General features: G+C 46.6%; 1 protein-coding gene across 6 annotated transcripts in view; it reads right to left on the bottom strand.

The window, feature by feature from the left end:
* CDK5RAP2 (CDK5 regulatory subunit associated protein 2) overlaps positions 1-22639 on the bottom strand; it is a 168846-nt gene that overhangs the window by 18776 nt on the left and 127431 nt on the right. For 5 of the 6 annotated variants that reach the window (XM_019731198.3, XM_088793159.1, XM_074330930.2 and 2 more), the window contains 6 exons: positions 15593-15641; positions 12765-12940; positions 8535-8654; positions 4414-4530; positions 1949-2138; positions 809-930 (listed from right to left, as the gene is read on the bottom strand). In XM_019731198.3, the coding sequence (XP_019586757.3) occupies positions 809-930; positions 1949-2138; positions 4414-4530; positions 8535-8654; positions 12765-12940; positions 15593-15641 (774 nt within the window). The remainder of the gene's footprint in view (positions 1-808; positions 931-1948; positions 2139-4413; positions 4531-8534; positions 8655-12764; positions 12941-15592; positions 15642-22639) is intronic. The other variant, XM_074330933.2, reaches the window with a different exon arrangement.

Here is a 22639-nt window from a genome sequence, read left to right as displayed (position 1 = left end):
TAGAGAATGAAAAGGGGCTGATTTTAAGAGCCACAGTATATTAAAAAGGCACAACAGCAGAATAAGAAAAAGCAACTTGAGGATAAAAATGCAAGCTGTGAGGTCACCCTTTTCTAGATAAACTTTCAGTAGGAAGAAATCATCTGGAAAATTAGTTTCAAAACAAAACAAAACAAAAAACCCCACCACACCTCGGAATTGCTTCTAAACCCTTTGAGTTTACAGCCGAGTTACTCTGATCCGGTATCTCTCTGAGGATACAGAGAGGCCCAGGGCCAACAACCCTTTCCAGAGCAATGTCCGATGTGGAGAAGGTGCTCCATAATAATGTGCTGGATGAATGGGTGAAAAGAAACACACACTAGCAAGAAAATTACAATAAAAGTTAGTTTTTGAGTGCCTGCTATGTGCCAGGTAATGTACTAGGATACTTCTAATGAATGAGCTCGTTTACTTCCCACAACAACTCTACAGAATAGATATCAGTAGGCATGTTTCATAGAGGAAGAAACAGGCCCAAAGTCGTGAGGTGACCTGCCTAAGGCCACATCGCCAAGAAGCAAGGTGGTGAAAATCCAGACCTCAGCTGGCCTGACTCCTGAGCCCAAGTCCTTCCATGTTTCCTGCGGCATCTTTAGAAGAGTGGACCAGAGAGCTTCCTTCAAAATATACCTAGTCCACCCGGGAGGCAAGCGTGGGTTTGATGCCGGCATTTCAGGAAAGAGTGCTGAACCTGCTGCCTGGGCGGGCTGACAGCCTGGGGACAGAGCCCAGGCTGGGGAGGGCCGTGGAGCAGAGCGCCCAGTACCTCTCGGGGTCCCATGATCCTCATCCAGCTTCTGATACATCTTCAGCTCCACTCGGAGGCGCTGGAGCAACCTGCTGTTCTGGGACAGCAGCTGCTCCCTCCGCTTCACCTCCTCCTGTACCCTGTAAAGGCCACGGGGGGAGAGGTGAATTCTAACTTAGAGGGACCTACTCAAACCCTACAGAGCAGGCCAATTCCACCCTCGTCTGGAAGTGTGGACAACGGTGACAACTGCAGTTAAGAATTCCAGTCACAGCCACTATTTCCCAAGTGTCCCTCTGGGCCCAGCCCTTTATGTACGTTTCTCACGTAATCTTCCCAGACTCCCGAAACGCTCTGTGCTGTCTGATCCTCATTTCATGGACATGAGGAAGGGAAGCTCAAGGTGATGCCTCACCTGGGGAGCACAGCCCGGGAGGAGCCAGGGCAGGGTGAGGACAAACACAATGACCTTGCTCAGTCACCCCGCCACCCTGGGGAACCGAGTGATTTGAGTCGGTCATTCAAAACGAGCAGGGCGTTCACGGGTGCTGACAGGCACAGCTGAAAACACGTCTAAGGGAAGACAGCAACGAGCAGCTGGGACGATCCTTTGAAAATCTAAGTCAGACTCACGCTCCTCCTCCACTCAGAATCTTGCCCAACGGCTTCCTATGTCGCTCAGAGTAAAGACCAAAGTCCTTGCCACATGACAAAGTCCTTACCACACAACCAAGTCCTATGTGATTCGGCACCCAGCCACCTCTCTGCCCTCACCCCTACCGCGCGCCCTCTCTCCTCTAGCTGCGCTGGCCACCCTGCTCTGCCAAGGCCAAAGACACTGCGCCTCAGAGCCCTTCCCCTTTCCTCCAAAAATGATCTTTCACCAGGTACGTGCAGAGCTCACAGCCCCACTGCCTTCGGGTCATGTCTAAATGGCACCTTTGCAGAGAGGCGATCCCTGAGCCACACTAGAAACACAAGCAGCCCGCCCCACAGGCGCTATCCTCCTCTCTCAGGTGACCTGGCTCCATGTGATTCCCACCTGACGTAGAAGGTGTGCGTGCCTACTGCCTTGCCGTGCATCCCTGCACTAGGGCAGCGGCTGGCACGCCCCGTTCCAGGATGCCCGGCACAGGCACGGCTGTGCCCGACCTCTACCTGCTCAGCTCGCTGCGGCTGTCACCGAGCGCCTGGAGCAGCTGCTGGTTCTGCCTGTCCTTTTCGCTCGCCTCCTTCTGCAGCTTTTCGTTCTCTCCCTTCACACAGGCCAACTCTTGCTGGAGGTGCTCAAAGTTCGCAGTCTTCCTGGAGAGGGACTCGCGCAATTTTTCATTCTCCTTCTGTTTATCTGCAAACACAAAAAGCGCCACTGAGATGAGGCACCATTTGTTTTTTCCAACCCTATTACGCAAACACAGCACTTCAGCTCGAGCACTCCAAGAATACAAAAGAGAATGAGATTTAATCTGGCATTTATGATTCTGGCATTCCAATTATCTTACGCATTTTGGGCAGATAAATCTGTCAACATCAAGGCTACAGATTAAACGTCACTGGGATGAAATGGGCCTGTTTAATTTTCTATTAAATAATGGGCTGTGCAAACCTAGTTACTTTGCCTTCACAGAGCACACACTGGATAGAAATTACAGACAAAAGCGAGAAAACAGGCCCCAAACTCTGGCGATGGGTGTCGGAAACGTCCGCGAGCCTCCCCCAAGGCCAGCAGGGCTGTGCAAATGGCAGCCTGGGGCACATTCACTCCTCAGGTGGAGGGTGGCACCTCCAGCGAGGAACAAAGTATCCCTGGGGCACAGAGATGGCATTGTAAAGCACGGCTGGCCGGAGGCAGAGTGCTGAGCTCAAGTGCTCTTCCGCTGACTGACTCCATTACCTGCAGCATGTTTCTTCACCTCCCTGTGCCTCAGTTTCCTCATAAGTATCACTGTGAGGATAACGGAGTAACCACATGCGAAAGGCTTAGCCCACGGCTTTACAAGCACTTTGACACTGCAAGCGCTCTACAGGGTGAGCTGCTACCACGTTTCCCCGAAAATAAGACCTAGCGGGACCATCAGCTCTAACGTGTCTTTTGGAGCAAAAACTAATATAAGACCCGGTATTATTTTAATATACTGTAAGACCGGATATAATATAATATATAATATAACATAATATAATACCGGGCCTTATATAAGACCCGGTCTTATATAATATACGTATATAAGACTGGGCCTTATATCAATTTTCGCTCCAAAAGACGCATTAGAGCTCACAGTCCGGTTAGGTCTTATTTTCGGGGAAACAGGGTAGCAGTATTGGTAATGGCCAGTGTGTCTGCCAAGTTAACTGCAGGCACTGCAGTAAGATCCTCCCGTACATCACCTCATTTACTCCTCAGAGCAAACCTCCAAGGTAGGTACTATTATCTCCCCATTTTCCAGATGGGAAAATAAGGAACAAAGAGGTTAAGACATTCCCTAAGATCGCACAGCCAATAAGTGGCAGAGCTAAGACTCAGGCCCAGGTGTTCTGATTTCACTCTTAACCACGACACAGTAATTCCTGAGCATGTTTTCTCCTCCCCCTCAGACTCCAGGCACAGGCAGTGTCGTATAATTCCTGATGGTCTAGCCCCACTCCATCTCTAACCCTTAGGTCTCTGTCTGCTCTCTTTCTTCTAGTTAAAAGGCCGTGGTTCTCCTAAACCTTAGGTACCCTGGGTAATCCCTCCTTACCCTTCTAGACTCTGCTGTTGAAGACCAGTGTTCCCTGGGTCAGGATGGCATGTCCAGGGTCCTGAGCTTGCTGAGCCTGCCTTTGTCACGGCCAGTCCTCACACTGCCTGCTGTGGGCGCCTGGCTGTCTCTTCCATCAGACCATGGGTCCCCTGAGGGAAGGGCGCTCAGTTCTGTATCAGAATCTACACAGGCCCTGACATAGAACCGGAGTCAGAAACACTTGCTGAGTGAAGGAAGGATCTGTAGGAGTCCTACTTTCATCTCTTCACCCCAAATCAGCATGAGTAACCTCTGTGGAAAGTGAAACAAGCTGGCCCAAGTGTCAGCTCCACCACCTTCCAGCTCCGGGACCACAGGTTGGTGAATTCCCTAGGCCTCAGCTTCTTACCTGTAAAACAGGACTAACAGCATGTCACTCCAGAAACACTTTAAGTATTGAGAGGTAATGTAAGTGAAAGCTCTTCCAAAGAGAAGGCATTAAGAGCAGGGATCTTTATAAGAAAAAGTGGGAAAACTTTCCTGAATGTAGGAAACTTCCCACTGAGATTTTGGCAGTAACAGATTTCCAGGCCTTCTCTCTTCCACTGTGAATGAAGACAAATGAGAGATGGCTGTAGAGAGAGGATGGGTGACAAGAAAGTGACATTTACTGGGCCCGTATTAGAGATACCGAGCTGAGGGCTTTACAGTGTTTATTGTCACAACAGCCTCATGAGGTATTTCTATTTTACAGCAAAGAACACTGAGGTCCGAGAGGTTAAGTGACCTGCTCAAAGTCACAGAGCCACAGGACGTGAACCTAGGCTGGTCAGACTCCAGCGCCTGCAGTCTCTCCACGCCACAGAAGGCTGGGGGGCTCCAGGTGACTCCTTTAGTTCCTACCTCTGGATCCTCTAGCAAGCATCGTATTGAGGGCCTGGTTCTGCTTCCTCAGGAAACGAATTTCTGATGTCAGAGAATTATGCAGCTCTGAACCATAAGCAAAAATGTTTGAAGAACCTATAAAAACACACATAAATAGTGATTTATGGAGAGCGCCCAGGTCAGTACGGAATTTTCTAGAACACAGTTTAAATAACGAAGAAACACAACATACAATGAAAATCACTCCTGTGAACAATATATGGTATTACCAGAGCCCAAAGGGAAATGAGAATGAGCTTGAAAGAGGAGATAAGGGGGATCTCCCACATTTTACCTGTCCTAAGGGTGAATAAAGGAGGAGACCTGGGTTGGGCGTGGGGTGAGTGGGCGACAGACTTAACCTACACAGATGTCTCTCCAGAGGGCCAACCCCATACAGCCAGCTGCCTGCTGGACCGATGCCAGTCCACAGAGCCAAAGCTGAGCTCCTTCCCTTTCCCTCACCTTCCTCACCTGCTCTCCGTTTCCTGCCTCTGTAGATGGTATCACCACTGCCCCTAACACCAATGAGAAACCTGGGAGCCATTCTAAACACCTCTCTCTTCTGCTGCCCAATCAGACAACCACGACTGCTGAGTCTTCCTCCCAGTGCCTCAGACACTGGTCCACTTTTCTGGCCCAGCGTTCAGGCCTTCTCACCTTGTCTCCTGGCTACTCTGCCAACGGGGTCATCATCTTACACACAATCCATTCACGTTATTCTCTGCTCAAAAATATCTGATGGCACACCACTGCAAAGACAATCAAAGGGCCCAACTTCAGACCTCCATTATTCAGCTCCAATTTCGTGGCATACCCCACACGCTCTTCACCCTAGACCCAAGTGCCCTCAAATGCAGCCAACCCGGGCCACATCTGTGCCCCAAACATACTATGCGGTCACACACACACCCCCGACTTTGCAGAACGAGGTATTTCCTTCGCCTAGAATTCCAACCACCTTCATCACCTGTCAAACGCACACTTGTCATTCGACTCCTAGCTCCAATTCACTGCCTCTAAGTGTTTGCTAAGAGCAGGGCTAAAGCTAGACAGACTATACATGCCTCCCCAAGCTGTGCTCTGTCTCCTGACGTCCGACCCCTTCCTCTGGCTGGACACGCCATCTCCTAAAGGAGTCACAACACTCCCTGTCCTCTGAGCTTCCCACAGCTGCATCGTATATAATGTTCACGTGCACAGCTACCCTCTGGGGAGAACCTGTGGCGTGCGAGGCGCTTTCTGCACTGGCAGGCAGATGCTACCCTCTCCGTCGTCCTTACTGATTGAGTCCACTATACCCCAGAACAGAATGGCAGGCACCTGTTTTCCCAGCCGCCACTGCAGCAAGAACACGGTCATGTGCTACTTCTAGTCAGTGAGACTTGACAGGAAGCCTGCTGGGAGCCTCTGGGAAAGATTCCCCACCCAGACGAAAAGGGAAGGACCGGGAGAAGCCCCACCCTCTTCCTGCCTGTGCTCTGGACACTGTCCTGAGAGGATGTGACGCTTATAATTACTGCAGTCGTCAGAGGTACTAACCCCAAGCCCTGCTGCCACTGAGCCATTAACCTGCCTTGGAACTGCCTGCCTCTGGATTTCTTGTTATGTAAGAAAATATAAATCCCTATTGTTTACAGCAGTTTTTACTCTTATTCTGTCATCTGCAGCTGAAAGCATCTGTAATATTCAAAGTCCCTAAAAGGAAGGTATGATATCGGTCTCCCCAAAACCAAAGTTCAAACTCTTTCCACTCTACAGCATTCCCTGTGAGTCACGCTAATGATTCACTTCCCACAATGTCATACAGCTTTTCAGTTTACTTATGTCTGCCCCCCCCATCTTCCTCCACTCCCCCAAGGAATTCTGGTGTCTTTTCAGAGACACCTGGGTTTCAGCCATGGCTCTGGCCTCTTAATAGCCTCATGACCTAAGGCAAGTCACACAACTTTCCTAGGTCTCCATTAGCTCAAAAAAATTGTCGATGGTATTATTACTGTGATTGCCATTCGTACTAATATCATGACTGGTGATAGGCTGGAGCCAAAATAGGACCAAAGAGCAATCTGGAATGACAGGGAAAAACATCCTACAGAAATCTCCTATGACTACAGCTGAAGCGGTCACTTTTCAAAAGAACAGTCAGGCCAAAGAACAGTCCCTGACACAGCCTGAGCTGGCGGGGTGCAGTTCTGGTGCTAAGAGGCCAGTCTTTCCTCTGACTGCCATCACTAGAAGCTCAAGTAGCTGGGGACAAGCTGGAAGATGTGATTCATGAGAGGAGAGTTTTTAACAACACTCCACCAGCGTGACAAGGAGCTGAGTCGTTCTCCAACCTGCTCCCAAGATGAACGCTTCACAGCAGCAGGGAGGCAGAGCCCCGTTTATTTCTTTGTCTTTTCGGAGATTGTGACGACGTGGTGAGAACATCACATCTTTCCACCAGCGTAAATACTTTATGAACGTCTTTTTGTAAACCTTCCCATCAAAGTGAATTACTCTCAGAGCAATTGCCTACTCCATTGTAGCTGGTGGCCATTTGAGCCCCCAAATAATTCTGTAATTGGATTTGCCATGGAAAATGTAAAACAGAATGAATCTAATTCGGGCATTACCGAGAGTGAATGTGAAGGGTCCAGGCGTGTATTTCTTTCCTGTGTCTGATATGACTAATAACTCAGATTAATCAATCTCCCTGGGGGTGAGAGAAGGAGGATGCAGGATTGGGGGGGGCAGGGTGGAGAGAGAGTACGGGAACCATTCTGAACCAAACTGCAGCACATGCCGTACTTGGGAAAGATGCTCTTCCAGGCTGATGGCTTTGATGGGCTACAGAGAGAGCGCTGGCCCAGGGAGTCCAAAGATTCAAGTGCGGCCACTGAGTACATCGATCCAGAACTTAGTTATCTCATCTCTAAAAATAGGGCTGACGTTAGCATCCCCGCGCTTTGCAGAGCTTTCCAATGTTAAACTAGTGATGGTATACACAAGAAAGCAGGAAAATAACACTGAAATGGTGGGGAAAACAAGCATTTATTGAGTGCAGCACTGAGCATGGCCCCGCTCACAACACTGCCTCACTTACTCTCACAGTGACTCTTGTAAAATAACTAAGATTGGGACAGGTGGGTGACTTGCCCTGAGTCACCAAGCTAATACCCAGAAGAGCTGGGACCCACACCCAGGTAGTCCAACCCCAAGCAATGTCAGGTTTCCTCCAGCGCACAAAGCTGCTCTCAAGGCACATTCTTCACGGAATGAGGACACTCTCTTCAGAGCAGTAAGAAAAGATGTCCAAAATATATCGTTCAATGAAAAAAAGGGGCAGAATAGTGATATAAAGTATTCTACCTTCGGGGTTACTGAGGGAGGGAATAAGAATATATACTTGTATTTACATTTAGAAAACACTGAGGATACAGAAGAAAACACACAAACGTGGGAGGAGAGAAGGGAGAACAGGATCAACGGGCATAGAATGGAGTTATTAATGTTTGAATCTTGTGACTGTCTTACCTATGGAAAAACTATGTATTTTAAAATTCTTCATGGAAGAATACTCCATTCAGAGCTAACTGTGGCTATACAGGAATATTGGCGACCTTTTGATTGGCATGTGGGATCTACCAGACCGCTAAAATGCTATTATAATATTTTTATCATCCATTATTAACAAAAAAACCAAAATACTGGTTTGTTTTATTTTAAAGTATCTATTGCTCTACAACTTCCAAATGCAAATGAGGAGCCAACCACAATCCAAGATGTCAGAGGCCGGCAGACTTCTCCAATGACCAGGAAATTAACATTTATCAAAGTAGCTGCTGTGTGCCAGGGACTGTGGGGCACACTACTTACGTTAGCTCACGTAATTCTCGTCACAACAGGATAAAATGGAAGTAGTTATCCACATTTTATAGACAAATTACTATAACTGAGAGTCAGCAAGGTTAAGTGAGGTCACCCTGGAGATAAGCAGCAAAGGCCGGATTTGAACTGCAATCTCTCTGGCCGCAAGTTCGATGCCCTTCCCAAAACACAGAATGTTTATTCAGGCAAAAGCACCACTAATGAAGCAGCCTTGGGAAGGTCCTCCTTACCTTGATCAAATTCAGACCCTCGCCGTTCCAGCTGTCTCCGTAGCTTCTCATTTGTCTTAATAGAGTCTTCTAAACGTTTTCGCAAGCTTCGAATTTCTTGTATGTGTTCCATTAGTAGGTCTACAGGAAGGAGGGCATTTTAAATCTAAAGTCTGAAGCCCCCAACAAAGTGAATAATTTCTAGATTATGCACTGTTCGTGACATTCCAATGGTACTGGATGTATTAAGCTACTCGGCAACTGGCGACTCCTTCCCAGACGTGGGGGGTTTGAGCGATCGCCCACAGCCCACAGATACAGTTCTGTGATGATTCTCTGCAGCCCTCCGCGAGCAAGATGTTCAAAATCACACGGAAAAATTATATGCCATACAATTTTAATGCTAACGCTAATGAAGGCTTTTCTTCTTCTAAAGATCAAATATTAAAACCTTCCTTATGGTGAAACTAACAGATCACTTTCAAGTCTGCTTGAATTGCCTGAGTGTGGATTAAACTACCTTCATTAGGAATTGAGATATTTTCAAGACTAATTCTTTGAAAGGAGTATGTTTCCTTTCGTTTATCACTTACTAATTTAATACTTAAAAACAAAACACAAAAACACAATAATCTCAGTGGCAGTGAGAAAGGTGAGAAGAGTACTCTCGCGGATACATCCTGTTCCGTGAGTACAAATGTGTATGATTTGGGGGAATGTCTTTATCATTAGCCTTAAAAAGGTGCTTTCCAATGTCTTTTACTAAATCATTCTATTTCTAGGAATTTATTTAACGAGATCATCAGAGATGCTGACAACCATTTGGCAGAATGCATGAAAATGTTCATTTTGACACTACACGTACCAGTAATAACTGAAAATAACTCCAATTAGTAAACAAATGGGATTACACCCATTATGATGTAGTATCACACAGCCATTAAAATTATATTACGAAGACCCTATAATATGGAAAAATACAGATACAAAATGGGTTAGCACAATCACAACTCTAATTAAAAACTTGCAGGCAGGAACATATGTATACAAAAGAATGAAATACACCTAAATATTAACAGAGGGTGCCTTTGGGTGGTAGATTTTAGGTTTTTCAAAACTTCTCTATTACGTCTTAATATTATATTTAATAATACATAAAAATTTAAATTTTCCAAATTTCCTAAATGAGCATGTATATGTATTATTTTTTAGCCTCTGCCACACCTCACTTTAATAAAGAAAGAAGCATATTTCCAATCTAGAAGTAGGTTTCTAGAATCAGTGTTTAAAGCATAATCACATTAAGTATACAAAGGCAAAACTAATGTCTTTAATTCATCAATGAGGGTATACTCAGTATGTCTTAGTAATGTTTGTTTTAAAACATCCTACTAATGTTATGACCCAGTTTTAATTCCTCCAAAATGACTTTCATTTAAAAGTAGCACAATGTTACAGATCTTTTCCTAATTAAATAGTAATTTCACCATGAATTTGAACGTTTATGAGATGACTTCATTCCCAGCACTTCAGCTATCTCCTCGTAATGCCCCAGGAGTGAGGCTAGTCAGTGGCTGGAACGTCTGGGGCCCTCGCTTCAGCCCAGCAGTGAAGCCCCCCATCTGCAATAAACTCCTGGCATGGCACCGCACCCCACCTGCCGTTCCCGTTGTGTGGCCCTGCAAAGCTGCCAGTGGCTACTCAGGTCGGAGCGAGTGAATCTGTTTTGACTGCAGCCTTCCTCACTGGCTTATCCATCCACATCACACGCTGCCGGCTTCAGGGGTAAAAACACTCAGCAGCCATTGATACAGGTCATCTTCTACGGGGTCTGGCCAGGAGCTGGGATCATCACTTGGGCTTAAGGAAACATTCCCAGTCGAACTGGACACCACTTATTAATTATGCAGCCCTCACCACGGAGAAGGAAACACTACACTCGCCTCTACAGAGTGGGAGAAAAATATCTGCCTCTTACAATAATACCCTTCTGATAAACGCATACTCTTTAAAACCATCAATGCTGTTAAGAAGCAACCACCAAAGACACTGCATACATCTGTTGCCTAGGCGTTCCAATTTACAGAATCTAGGTTAAGAAAGTGCCCCCCGAATAAGGGGAAAGCTTCATGATCAAAGACACATCCTGCAGCACTGTTTGCAATTGTGGAATTTTAGAAATGACTTAAATGTTCAGCAACAGGGGAACAGAAGAAAAACTGCAGTTCAGCCATTTCAACGGGCTATTCTAAAGCCACTAAGAATGATGTTATGTAACAACATGTCAGTGCGCTTACGATATAAAGTACAAAAAGGAAAAACACGAAATTATCTCTCTACTCAGATTATAAATATGACAAAAGGAAAAACAGAGACTAAAAGTCTGAAGACAGACAAACCGAGAAAGCGAACTAACAGTGGGTTTACTAGGATGGTTCCAGTGGGCACTGCCCCACTCAGGAGCGTGCCCAGTAATCCACTAGGAGGGCATGGGAAGCCCAGGGTCAGGCGTCCTCAGAGGAGTCAGAAGTAAAAGACGCCTGAATGGTTCCACACTGGAAATAAACTGAGGTTGGTGTGGGGGGCAGGGTGGACACTAGAAACAAGAGGGGCCCAGGCAGGAGGAAAAAGTAGGCCGTGGCCAGTGCCACAGCAGGAGGGCTCGAAGGGCAGGATCTCAAGTGCTACGATGCAGATGAGCTTGCTCACTGCACAGGCCGTAAGCCCAGCTCCCCAGTTCCTCTCACCCCGAACCCAGTCTGCTTTCCTACAAAGGCCTATGGGAGTGGTCTCGGGGGTGCTTCGACAGGGACTGAGTTCCACGTCACACTGACAAGTGCAGGAGGTGGCACTGGGGACAGGAAAACAATTTGTGACCTGACCTAAATTAGGAGAAGGCAGATCATACATAGAAACTCAGAAATCACGAGGGACACTGCTAGAAATCCAAAGAAAGCAAACCTAGGCGACTGGCTACCGGAAGACCCCACCTGATACCTGACTTACATCAAACAGGTACACTTCATGCTCTAGGTGTGTTTGTAAACACACTCCACGGGGCCCCGAATGTCCTAGAGGAGTCTGAGAGGCCACCATGGGGGCAAACGCTCTACTCGTGTCTCTTACATACTGGGCATCCACGTAAAGTTTCATCTGAAAAAAGGGGGGAGGGTCTTCTGTTGCTAAAAACGATTATTTGAAAACTACTGTTCTTTGCGACGAGGTATCAACAAAGAACTTGAGCGAGGAGGTACCAGTCTAACTTGTGCTCTGGGTCCACTCTGGGTGCCCTGCAAACAACCCACTGGAAGAGAGGAGACCAGAAGATGTCCGTTGAGGTCCAGAGTCTATAATAAGGGTTAGAAAACTATGGCCTCTGGGTCAAAGCCACCCACCACCTGTTTTAGTAAATAAAGTTTTACTGGAACCCAGCCACATCATTTGTTTACAGGCTGCCTATGGCTGCTTTTGGCTGCTACAGCAGGATTAAGTAACTGAAACAAAGACCATATGCTCTGCAAAGCTTAAAATAGTGACCGCCTGGCCTTTTACAGGAAAAGAGTGCCAATCCCGGGTCTCTCTATTCTGGTCTATACTATTCCTTGAACTTGTGGAATACACTGAATTATACACTATGCCCTACCTAATATCCAACAGGAGATAATCAGGCTGCAAATACAGAAGAGGTGAATCAAGGGGAGCTTAGGGAGGCTGATTCTGCCGACTGAGCCCATGGCTCTAAGGTCAGAGGCAGGACAGGGGCTGACCCAATGCGCTAAGGGTTACACAAAAGAGAAACACGGCAGACTTATAGAATTACTACATACCCAAACAGCGGGTAGGTACTCTCTGGGCACCTGCACAATTCAAAGCAGAAGAGTCTCCCAAGCAACCCTGCCATAGGAAGAGCTTGAAAGAAACAAAGGAAATTAACCAGACTTGGAACTGACACATAACCTCAGCGCTCTCCAGCCTGCCACTGTTAGAAGAGCGAGGAAATGGCAAGTCATGTAACACGTCATCACTTAAAAAAATAAAAATGACTTCCCCAATCACCAACACTTTCAAAAACCACAGCTTTCCACAGTGATAAATGAAACTCTGAAGGACCAACTTTGGCCCTCACCGGACCTCCTTTCATCAGAGAAATATTCAAATGTCACTACACGCTGCTTACTAAGGCAAGGTGACAAATTGTTTCAACCAGGAAACCTTGGCTATGTTTAAAAAGCTTTGTAAAGCTTAGCTTACCCTGAGAAAAATTGTTCGCCGTAACTGAAGCCTTCTCGGTCTCGCTGTCTTGCTTCTGGTCTCGTGAGAAGAAGGAGGACTTTTCGGACATCTCACAGTCGGACAATGCACGCGAGGCTGAAGGCTCGGGAGACTCGGGCAGAATGTGTTGGTAGCTGAAGCTGTCTTCCTCAATCCTTGACCATTGAAAGAGAAATCTCTTTTCACACTAAGATCCCAAAGCAGGACCATGACTTTAGAACACTTTAAGATTACTAGGCTCTTTGTAATTTCCCCATTATTTGCAAGTCTGTTTGGGAGGACTTTTCTTTTCCTAGAGCATTGTTTAGCAAGGATGTTCTAAACCCAGAAAGTGCTCAGTGGGCTTGAGTTAGTAGCCAATGAAGCGGGAAGCCACCGTCTGCCTTAGGGGGAAGAGACCCCAAGAGGGGACATTGGTCAACAGCAAGTGTTCACCAAATGCAGGCACGACACCAGGCATAGTTGATGTGTCGTCTTACTTGGTCCTCACAGAAGCCTCTGAAGTAGGGAGCACGACCCTCTTAGATTCGGGGAGACTGAGACGCCTCACAGACTTGCCCGCTGTCTCACAGCTGCCAAACGGCAGAGCTCACATCTGAACCCAGGTCTCTCTGCCTTCAAGGCCCCAGGAAAGGTGAGAGGCCAACCCAAACTCATGAAGTGGCCTTACGGGTTTAAAAATATCCACATCTTCGTGGTCCCCAAGCAGGCCCCAATGTCGCCATTCTGGTGATCATCTGGTTATTAACCTGTATTTCTTTAGCTATTTCCCACCGATAAGTCATGAGGAAAAACACCCTGAACTCTGTGAAAAGCCCACGTGAATCTCTATTACAGATAAGCCACTTAATTTAAGCTTTTTTCTCCCACTTTTTCCTATTACTTCCTGTCTCATTATTCACAAGCTCCGACAAGAGCAAAGGACTCCAAAGCGCCAATGCATTCATTAACAGGTAAACACCAGATGCATCTTGGCTCAGACAGCGAGATGGATGCGTGGGCTGGCTTCTGCCTTGCAACAGTGCGGAATGGGCCAAGGGCACCCATTTAATTAGCTTAGGAGTGACCTGTGCGTGTGCTAAGCCTACAGCTGAAAAGGTAGAACAGAAAGAAACAAACCTGTCAGAAATGCAAAGGGTGACACGCAGATGAGGAGGGCTGAAAGAGGCTCCCTGCCTCCCTCCAGCCCATTCTCCAAGAACCATGGTTGTCTTTCAAAATGGCAAATCTGACTGTGCCTAGTCCCAGCTTGCCCTGCTTCAAACACGCCCCTCTTCCTATAGAACAGAATTAGAGGACCAGCCCAACACAGCCCTGCCTGCCCCTCCAGCCTTGACCTTCACATTCCATGCTCCAGCCACACTGCTCAAAGGCGCCATGCCTCCCTCCCCTGGAGCATGGACACGCTCCCAAACAACCTTCAGACCTCAGCTAAGACATCCTCCAGTCTAGGAGGCCTTCCTGGCCCTCCCCACAGCCAGCCAACGCGCTGTGATCTGGTATTATAAGGATGGAGAGCAGGATTGAATGGGGAGGGGCCTTAGAGAATACTGCAATGGGAGAAGAGTATTTCTTCCAAACTTGCAAAGCCCTGATTAAAACGTCCTCCAGTGAGCTGTGATCACGCCCTGCTTGCTCCCTCTGACGCTGGTGGCCTTCATGGTGCAGTAACCACTAAAATTCTGCACCCCAGACTGGTCTATTTCCTTACTTTACACCCAGGAGCCCAACGGGCTGCCATTCCAAAGAGGAGGGAAGTGCCTATAGCGCTAACAGTGTTCGTGAAGAACCTTAACAAGGAAACGGGAAGGCAGGACCTTGACATTTCCAGTCGGCCACCGAGGTAGGCTAAGAAAGGATACAATCCATGTATCCCATGAACATGTTCTGAATTCCAACTTCATACCAGATACTTGGGGCTGGAACAGGTATTAAAGGTATTAAAAACACAGTCTCTGCCCTTAAAAGGTAACGTGGAATAACAATAACAGCCCAGGCTTTGGAGTCCAACAGATTCAAGTTCAAATCCCAGCTTTGCTCTTAATGGCAAGTATACAACTACGACCCTTAGGCTCCTCATCCTAGAGTGAAAACTATCACGCTCACCTTGCAGGGTCAGAAAAAATGATTGTGAATGCGTGGGGCAGTGGCTGACACCTACCAACACCCAGTTAATGCTAGCTCCTTTCCTCTTTCAAGGAATTCTGGGAGTGGAAAGAAAAATGCAGAAAGGTTACAGTACCATGTGGTAAGTGCTGTGATATAATTATGTGTCATGCGCTACAGGACGAATAACTGATCCTGGGATGCCGGAGAGGGATGGGCTGTCAGGGAGAGCCAGGTTCATTTCCATGTGCACTGACACTGAGGAAGGATATTCAAACTACAAGGGGAAGAAGGGAGAGTGTACAGCTGTACAAAGGCATGGATGGGAGAACAGCAGTTGGATAAGATGGAAGCATGGGGATACATGGCAAGGAAAGATGGGTCAGACTGAAAAGGGCCTCAAATGTCAGGCTATGGAGTCTGTAATTTATTCTGCAGGTACCCAGGTGCCAACAGAGGGAATGTGTCGTCTGGGTCAAATCACCTGACAGAAATGCTACGAATGATCTAAAGCAACTGAATGAAAGCTGCAGGAGACACGGCGTGAACCCTTGGTTTTGTATGGCCATTCTCAGTTTCGTAGGTGTTATGCTTTATTTACAAGAAGCAGGAAACTAAGAATGGTGGAGAGCTGGAACACTCAAAAAGCCGGCAGACAAAACAAACCCACAAAGTCTTCTTACCAAATGCCACACACTCACCTCTCTAGCATCTCATTCTGGGTGCTCATTTCCACTCCAACTGCTTTTCCTGGAAGCAGAAATAACTTTAAGAAGAAGGAAAACATTTTTTTTTTTAAGTGTTCCCTAATCATTTCTTGCTCATCCATTTGCAGACACTATTCCACTAGTTTAAACACTCTTTATAACCATCCTGGACATTTCAAGTAGGATTACCCAGAACACGGTTCTGACTAGAGAGACTCCCCCTTCTCACTGCTCTGGCACTAGTGCTCGTAGGAAGGTGACAGCACTGATTCTCAAAAGCAATCACGAAGGCACTGCTCGGTGCAGGTTCTTTGTCCTTCTTTAAAACTCTGATACTAACAGAACACATGCTCATGATAGGAAATGGGTCACAGAATCAAGAAAAGGAAGAACAGTATCCCCCTGGATAACACAGACGTGTTACTGGATTGCCTTCTACTCTTTTTCCAGGGCTGACACGATCGTGTGACTTCGTTTTTCACTTTGTCCTGTATGACAAGCCTTTCTCTCACTACATTTGCTTTAGAAACACCCTTTTGAATGACTCCATTAATAGCCCATTGCAGGCCTGCACGGACCAGGCGGGCCAGTTCCACGTGGACATTTAGGTCATCTCCAATTTCTCACGTTTATAAAAATAAATGAAATAAAAATCTTTGGGCATACAGTTTTACCTGCATTTAAACTATTTCCTTAGGACAGAATCTCAGAAGAAGGATTACTAGGGAGAGTGAGTGCAGCTGAAAAAGCCAGTGTCTGCAACAGGGGGAACGACTGAAAGAAACGACACAGGAAAACAAAAGGAAACAAAACACAGCCGGCAAAAGATGCTCTTCTCTTTCCTGCATGTCATCTCATCATTGGCTGTTTGAAATCAGCCCAGATTTCAGAGACTAACAACTTTATTTTAAAAATACTTCAAAACTCTGGAAATTGCAAACTGGGATGAGCTGGCTCTTTGAAGAAACTAATGTGTGGCTAAAGAAAATAAAAAAACTCTTCTATAGCTGTACTTGAAAAATGAGACTATAATTAAACTACGCCCACACGTACCATTTCCAAAACTACTCCTAAAAGGAAAAGTTCTCAAACACCACACCGTGCAGGAAAAGATCGCGGGAGACTGGCATCCACTGTGTGTCTGCGGCTCCCACCTACGCGCTCACGAGGCCGCTGCAGGCGCGGGCAGGGCTCCATCTCCACCACACAGGCCGGCCACTGGGCCCCAATCAGTGCATCGTACCGAGCGCTTGAAAGCCACCGACCTCTCTCTGCAGGGCAGTGTGGGGCACCGGGAATGGGTCAGACAGGCCCCAAGGATGGTTCTTTCATATCCGCTGTCTCCTTTAGGCCTCACAATTACAGGCCCAGCGTTAGTATCTCCATTTTATAATAAAGAAGTGGAAAGCCAGGTTTCCTGCTTTCCCTCTCTCACTCTGCCCAAGGCACGTTCTCACCACTTCACTGCACGCTCCAGTTTAGCAAGGGACATGGATGGAAATAGCTAGCTCAACCACAAACCTACGTCTTCATCCTCAGGGTTCATTCCGACCAAACATGGCGTGATGTTCTGGCTCCCCAAAGGTAGGGATAGGTAGATGGGCCTCTACTTCTAGGGAGAGTGGATGCTCTCGAGGGCCCCACCTTTCCGTCCTCCACACTCCTCCTCACTGGGGGCATCTACCTCTGACTGGGTCAGATTCTCAGACTGGAGGTCCCAGGCTGCACCGCGAACAGGCACGGACAACTGTACATTAAAAGAGCAACTCTGTCGGCATTTTCCCTCCCACACCTGCACTAGGGCTGCCTACCAGATTAACCAGATGGTAAGATTTGGGTCCTACAGACCCTGAGGAAGGGCCATCTACCCCAGCCGAGCCATCCAAAGAGCTTAGGTGTTCCACACACACCAGCCAGGCAAACTGTCACTCCTCCTTCACACTTGACCACTGTTCTTTGGAAGCCCAGACATACCGCCAGCAACTTCACAAGGTAGGGGACCCTTGGCCTGGGTAGGCTTTCAGCATTCCTAAACTCATCTTCAAACCATCAACACCCTCTCCTCGATTCCTAACAAACTCCATGACCACAGAGGGAAGTCCTTTGATATCAGCAGTGGCAGGGGTTTCCTCTTCTTCAAGTAAGAGATCCTTTGGGGGGCTTATAATGACTCAACAATTGTATTCCAGCTGTTCCCCTATCACAACAGAGTTCTTTAAAACTAAATGACAAACTATTATTGTGGGATTCACAGGGAGAGCATTACGACTGATGCATGGAATTCCTGGGTGGGAACTGCCAGCATCCAGGTGACAGGGCACCTACCATCTGTCAGCCTATTCCAAAAGCTTAGGAGGGATGTCATGAAAACACTACTCCCATCTCTCAGGCAAATCTTAGTGCTACACCTAAAAGCTGTACGGCACTGGGAGAACTGCATCTTTCTAAATAAAGACATCTGGTTACCCAATTCACATTTGAACAAGCAGGAACATTACTGTGCAGCATAGGCTTGTAACTAACTGGTTGACCCACCTTCGGTTTCCTCTCTGCAATGACCCATCCTGTGCACTGCCACCATTTAAAAAGCCTCTTTTGAGACTTAAAGAGCCTCTTTTGAAACAGTATTCCCTAGATCAAGATCCATCCATGGCACAGAATTAAATTCAAACATCATAGCCTAGTATCTCCTACCTGACCCTAATGTTCCTTACTTTCCTGTCTCACTAGTAATTTGCATTAAATACTTACAGTGCTTCTCCTAGGTACAGTGGTACCTCGGTTGTCGAACTTAATCCATCTGGAAGACCGTTTGAGTTCTGAAACGTTCAAAAACGAGGCACGGTTTCCCCAGAGAAAGTAATGCAAAATGGATTAATCCGTTCCAGATCTTTAAAATCAACCCCTAAAACTGCAAATTTAGCATGAATTTTACTATCTAATGATACCTTAGACACATAAAATTTATGGCATTCGTAAACCGAAATGTTTGTCAACGGAGATGTTCGAAAACCGAGGTACCACTGTACCTGTACCCGTCACTGAGGATACAGAGATGAATAGGCCGTCCTACCCTCAGTGAGGTCGCAACTGAGAGGGGATGATGGACCCAAAAGACAATTTCACTACAGCACAGAGACAAGGGGCGGCATGGGAGAACACACCGAGGAAACAAACATGACCCAGCCTAGACCATCGGGGAGAATTCAGAGGAGGTGACAACTGGCCTATACCTTTGAGGCAGCAAAGCCCTGCTTTATAAAGACACAAAGCAGCTAAGGGGGTCTGTGGAGCCAGATTACAGGAGTCCTTAGGAAGAAAACTCCTCCGTTTTCTCTGACTGCCAGGGGTTCACTGTGCTAACCCTAATTTGCATACCCCACTACTGCTCCCAAAATACCCTTCCCCACACACTATGAATCCTTCCATTATGGAGGTCAAGCTCCAACACACTTTCCTTCTGGGCGCCTCCCCTTCAGAGCTCAGAGTTGCCTCCCGCCAAGCTCACGATATGTGTGCCAGTCAGAGTCAGAGGACATTTAACCAAAGGGCGCCCTAGAATAAGGTCCCCATCACTTAAAACTATCATCAAATCCTCCCTAGCCTGGAGGTCAAGACAAGACAAGGCCCCCCATCTTCCAGGAGCTTATGCTCTGAGGAAATGAAATATGCCCACAAGAAATCACTGCTGTCACCTTCTGAACTCCCACTACTGGCCAGGCAGAAACTTTAAATAATCTCCTCATAAATAACTCTGCAAGACAGGTGCTATTACCTCGCAGAGGAAATATGACCCTCGACCGTAAAGCTGGGATTTGAACTCAAGTCGGCCTGGCTCCAGAGGTTCTCTCCGTTCCACCCCAGCACATGGCCTCCATCGCAAGGCCAGACGTGACTGTCCTATGTGAGCTACAAACAACCCAGAAGTAAAGAAAAGGAACAGATTTGCTTTTATTTGGGGTAAACAAGGAAAGCTTCCTGGAGGATGGGAGAATTTCTACAAGTGGAAAGGGAATAAAAGCCTTCTAGAAAAGGGACTGGCCTGAACAGTCACAGAAGTGGGGAAATGCAAGACCTGGCCAATGGATGCGATGGACCAGCACACGCAGCCTGACAGGAACGTGAGACTCTCTGGGCTCAGATCCCGATTCTGCCACTTCCTGTGTGAACTGGGGCAAGTAAATCAGCATCTCTGTTCCTCATTTATTAAATGAGGTGCTCATTTATCTAAATAGCACCTCCTCCTAGGCTGAGAACAATAACTGGCATATAGTAAAGACCAACGTTCCTCACTGTTTCTCCATCATCATCATCCTTATTATTATTTAGGGGTTAGTGGGCTGGAAAAGACAGACTGTGGAAGGCCTTGAAAGAAACGAATGTGTCAGGTGCACGCAAAGGCGAGCCAAGGGAAGGGAGTCCAGCAGCTGTCTTCTATTCATGCGGCTAAAACTCTGGCACACATGGTGAGCTCGCTGAGGAAAGGGACTTTCTCACCGTCTTCTCTGTGCTTCCCCACTGCTTACTCAGAACTACCTGAAGACAAAACACCGCCTTCCTGATTTATGCTACTGGTCTTGGGAGGTACCACACACAAGGACATGTGGGAAAACCTGGGACCGCAACACCAGTTCTTGATCTATTTTGGGTCTCCCCCTGCTTGGAGAATCTAAGTGTTAGACCCTCACCCAGAAAAGTACACATGCTCACACACTCCTGCAGGGCCCAGGCCCCTAGTGAAATCCCTAGCCTATGGAGCTAGGGAAGAATCCACACTAGGAAAGCACACTGTCATCCCACTTCTTGGGTTCTGCCAAGTAAGTATAACAAAGAAATAGCAAGGATATGCACGAAGACTCCACTACAGTGTTCATTATAAGCCCAGACTGGAACCCTAAAGGTCCATCTAATGGGGAGTGATTAAATAAATGATGGTACATTCATGCAAAAGAGTGCTCTGCAGCCACTAAAACTTACAATGTAGATTAATGCTTATTCTCTGTAATTGAACAAAGGGAGAGATTGCAGACAGTCCTACTGCCAGAAAATAATGCAAATATGTATTAAAAAGGTCTGGAAATATAAACTCCAGAGTGTTCATGTTTTGCTGTATAAATGATGCAAATTATAGGAGTATCTGCGTATCCGTTATTCCACAACAAACACACACTGCTTTGTATTAATACAAAAGGACTATATTTAAATTTTTTAAGAACCGATGCTAAATTGCTTCAAATATAAAAAACTATGTTACGATCAGCTCATTTCATAATTCAGGAGCCAGACCCCTTAGATAGCATCCAAGATCCACCTCTGTTACATTTTACTCTCCAAGAAAAAGAGCTGCAGCGAGGTCCTGAGACCTATATGCTTTTCATAGAAGAAAATAAAGTTCTGTGTTTGTGTTGTCTGCCAAGCCTAAAACACTGCTGCTTTGCAGGAAACAAAAAGTGAGATCTCCTTGGGCTTGTCAAGGTAAATCACTAAAAAATAAATCAAGTGGGGGGATGGCTGAATGAAGGAGGGAGGGAGGGAAGGAGGGAGGGCAGCTAGTGCCAGAGGCACGCACTCTCAGCATCCCCACTTCCTAGGGCCCAGGTTGAGGACTTGTAGGAAGAAAAGAGACAGATGGAAGATGCCTTGGGCCTGGAAGATACAGCTCTATCTTGGGGACTTGGTTATTTCTCCAATAATAAAACAAACACTAGCGTTTCTGGAAAACCTTAGCTAGAAGAAAGCAGATTTCATAAAGCTGGGAGAAGTTAAGTGCTCCTGCATCCTGGCCCTCCAAGGTCCTGCAGACCTGGCACGGGGAAAATCGGTCTGCAGTGGATCTAGCTGTTGGGCTCTTTAAAAAACTCACGAAAAAAACAGTCCCTGGGCCAAGAGGCCAAACTATCTCACGTTCTATCTTGGAATTAAATTGAACATATGTGGACCCTCATGAACCATCTGTACTGCATACGTAAAGAGAGAAGAACTAAGGTCAAATCCTGGTCCCGCCAAGTCAGTTGTGACTTTGAGCAACTACCCTTCCTCGGTAAAGGCTAAGTTCCTCACGACAAACGGCGTTGTGAGGACTAAGCCGCCAGCCCACAAGTACAAGTACCAGCGGGCGCTCAGGACTGAAGGGCCACGTCCCCCGCGATGAGCCAAGCCTTCACTTCCCTTATTTGACCCTTACACCTCACCAAGGAAAGCCTCTGATTTTGAGCAGGGAAGGGACATGACCTGATTACCTTTTGAAAAGATCACTCTGACTGTTGTGTAAAAAGGGACAGTAGTGGGACAAGGGTGGCAGTGTGGAGGCCGGGGCGGGGGGAGGAGACTACAGTAATTCCAGTGAGGTGACAGTGGCAAATTGGAGCTCGTGCCAAATGCCATTCCAGTGGATATCTGAAAGCCCAATTCCAGTGGGTTCAAGAGAGTAAGGGAGACCAGAAAGACACTAATGGATATAAAAGACAGGGACAAAAATAATGACTTCACAGAAGCAATTTTAAAGGACAGACGTTTTAACTTTGGTACCACCTTAATGTTTTTCATATTCAAAAACTAAAATTAAGTTAAATCAATAAGGATGTGGGAACCCTAAACTTGAATACAAACAAACAAAAACAAAAAGCCTAATTGTATTTCAAGTGAATAACAAAACAAGACTGTAGAAAGAAAGAAACCAAATAACTAAATCAAATACTGATTGCATACCCTTAGCCTAAAAACGAAAAGAACTGTAAACAAAGCTTGAACTCTTTTGGGTTTGTTTTTCACAGGTATGGACAGAGCGATTCTGGAACTATCTGTGTGTTATAGAACTAAGCAAATGAGCAGATACGTGGCGTGGTGAGAGCCAGGTTCTCACAGTTGGAGAGGGGAAACACAAACACAGAAGCAGGAAAGGCAAGAAAGAACACAGAGGGTTTGGACAGAAATTGGACGTACCATTGTGATTTTTTAAATATATTATACATTTTTAAACATACGTACTTTTTTGTACATACATATATAGTGTGTGTGTATATATGTGCATGTATATGAACA

The sequence above is a fragment of the Rhinolophus sinicus genome, chromosome 16 (assembly GCF_057876585.1).
Source record: "Rhinolophus sinicus isolate RSI-liver-muscle chromosome 16, RSI-T2T, whole genome shotgun sequence".
NCBI classification, from domain to species: domain Eukaryota; kingdom Metazoa; phylum Chordata; class Mammalia; order Chiroptera; family Rhinolophidae; genus Rhinolophus; species Rhinolophus sinicus.
This window is presented reverse-complemented; position numbering and strand designations above follow the sequence as displayed.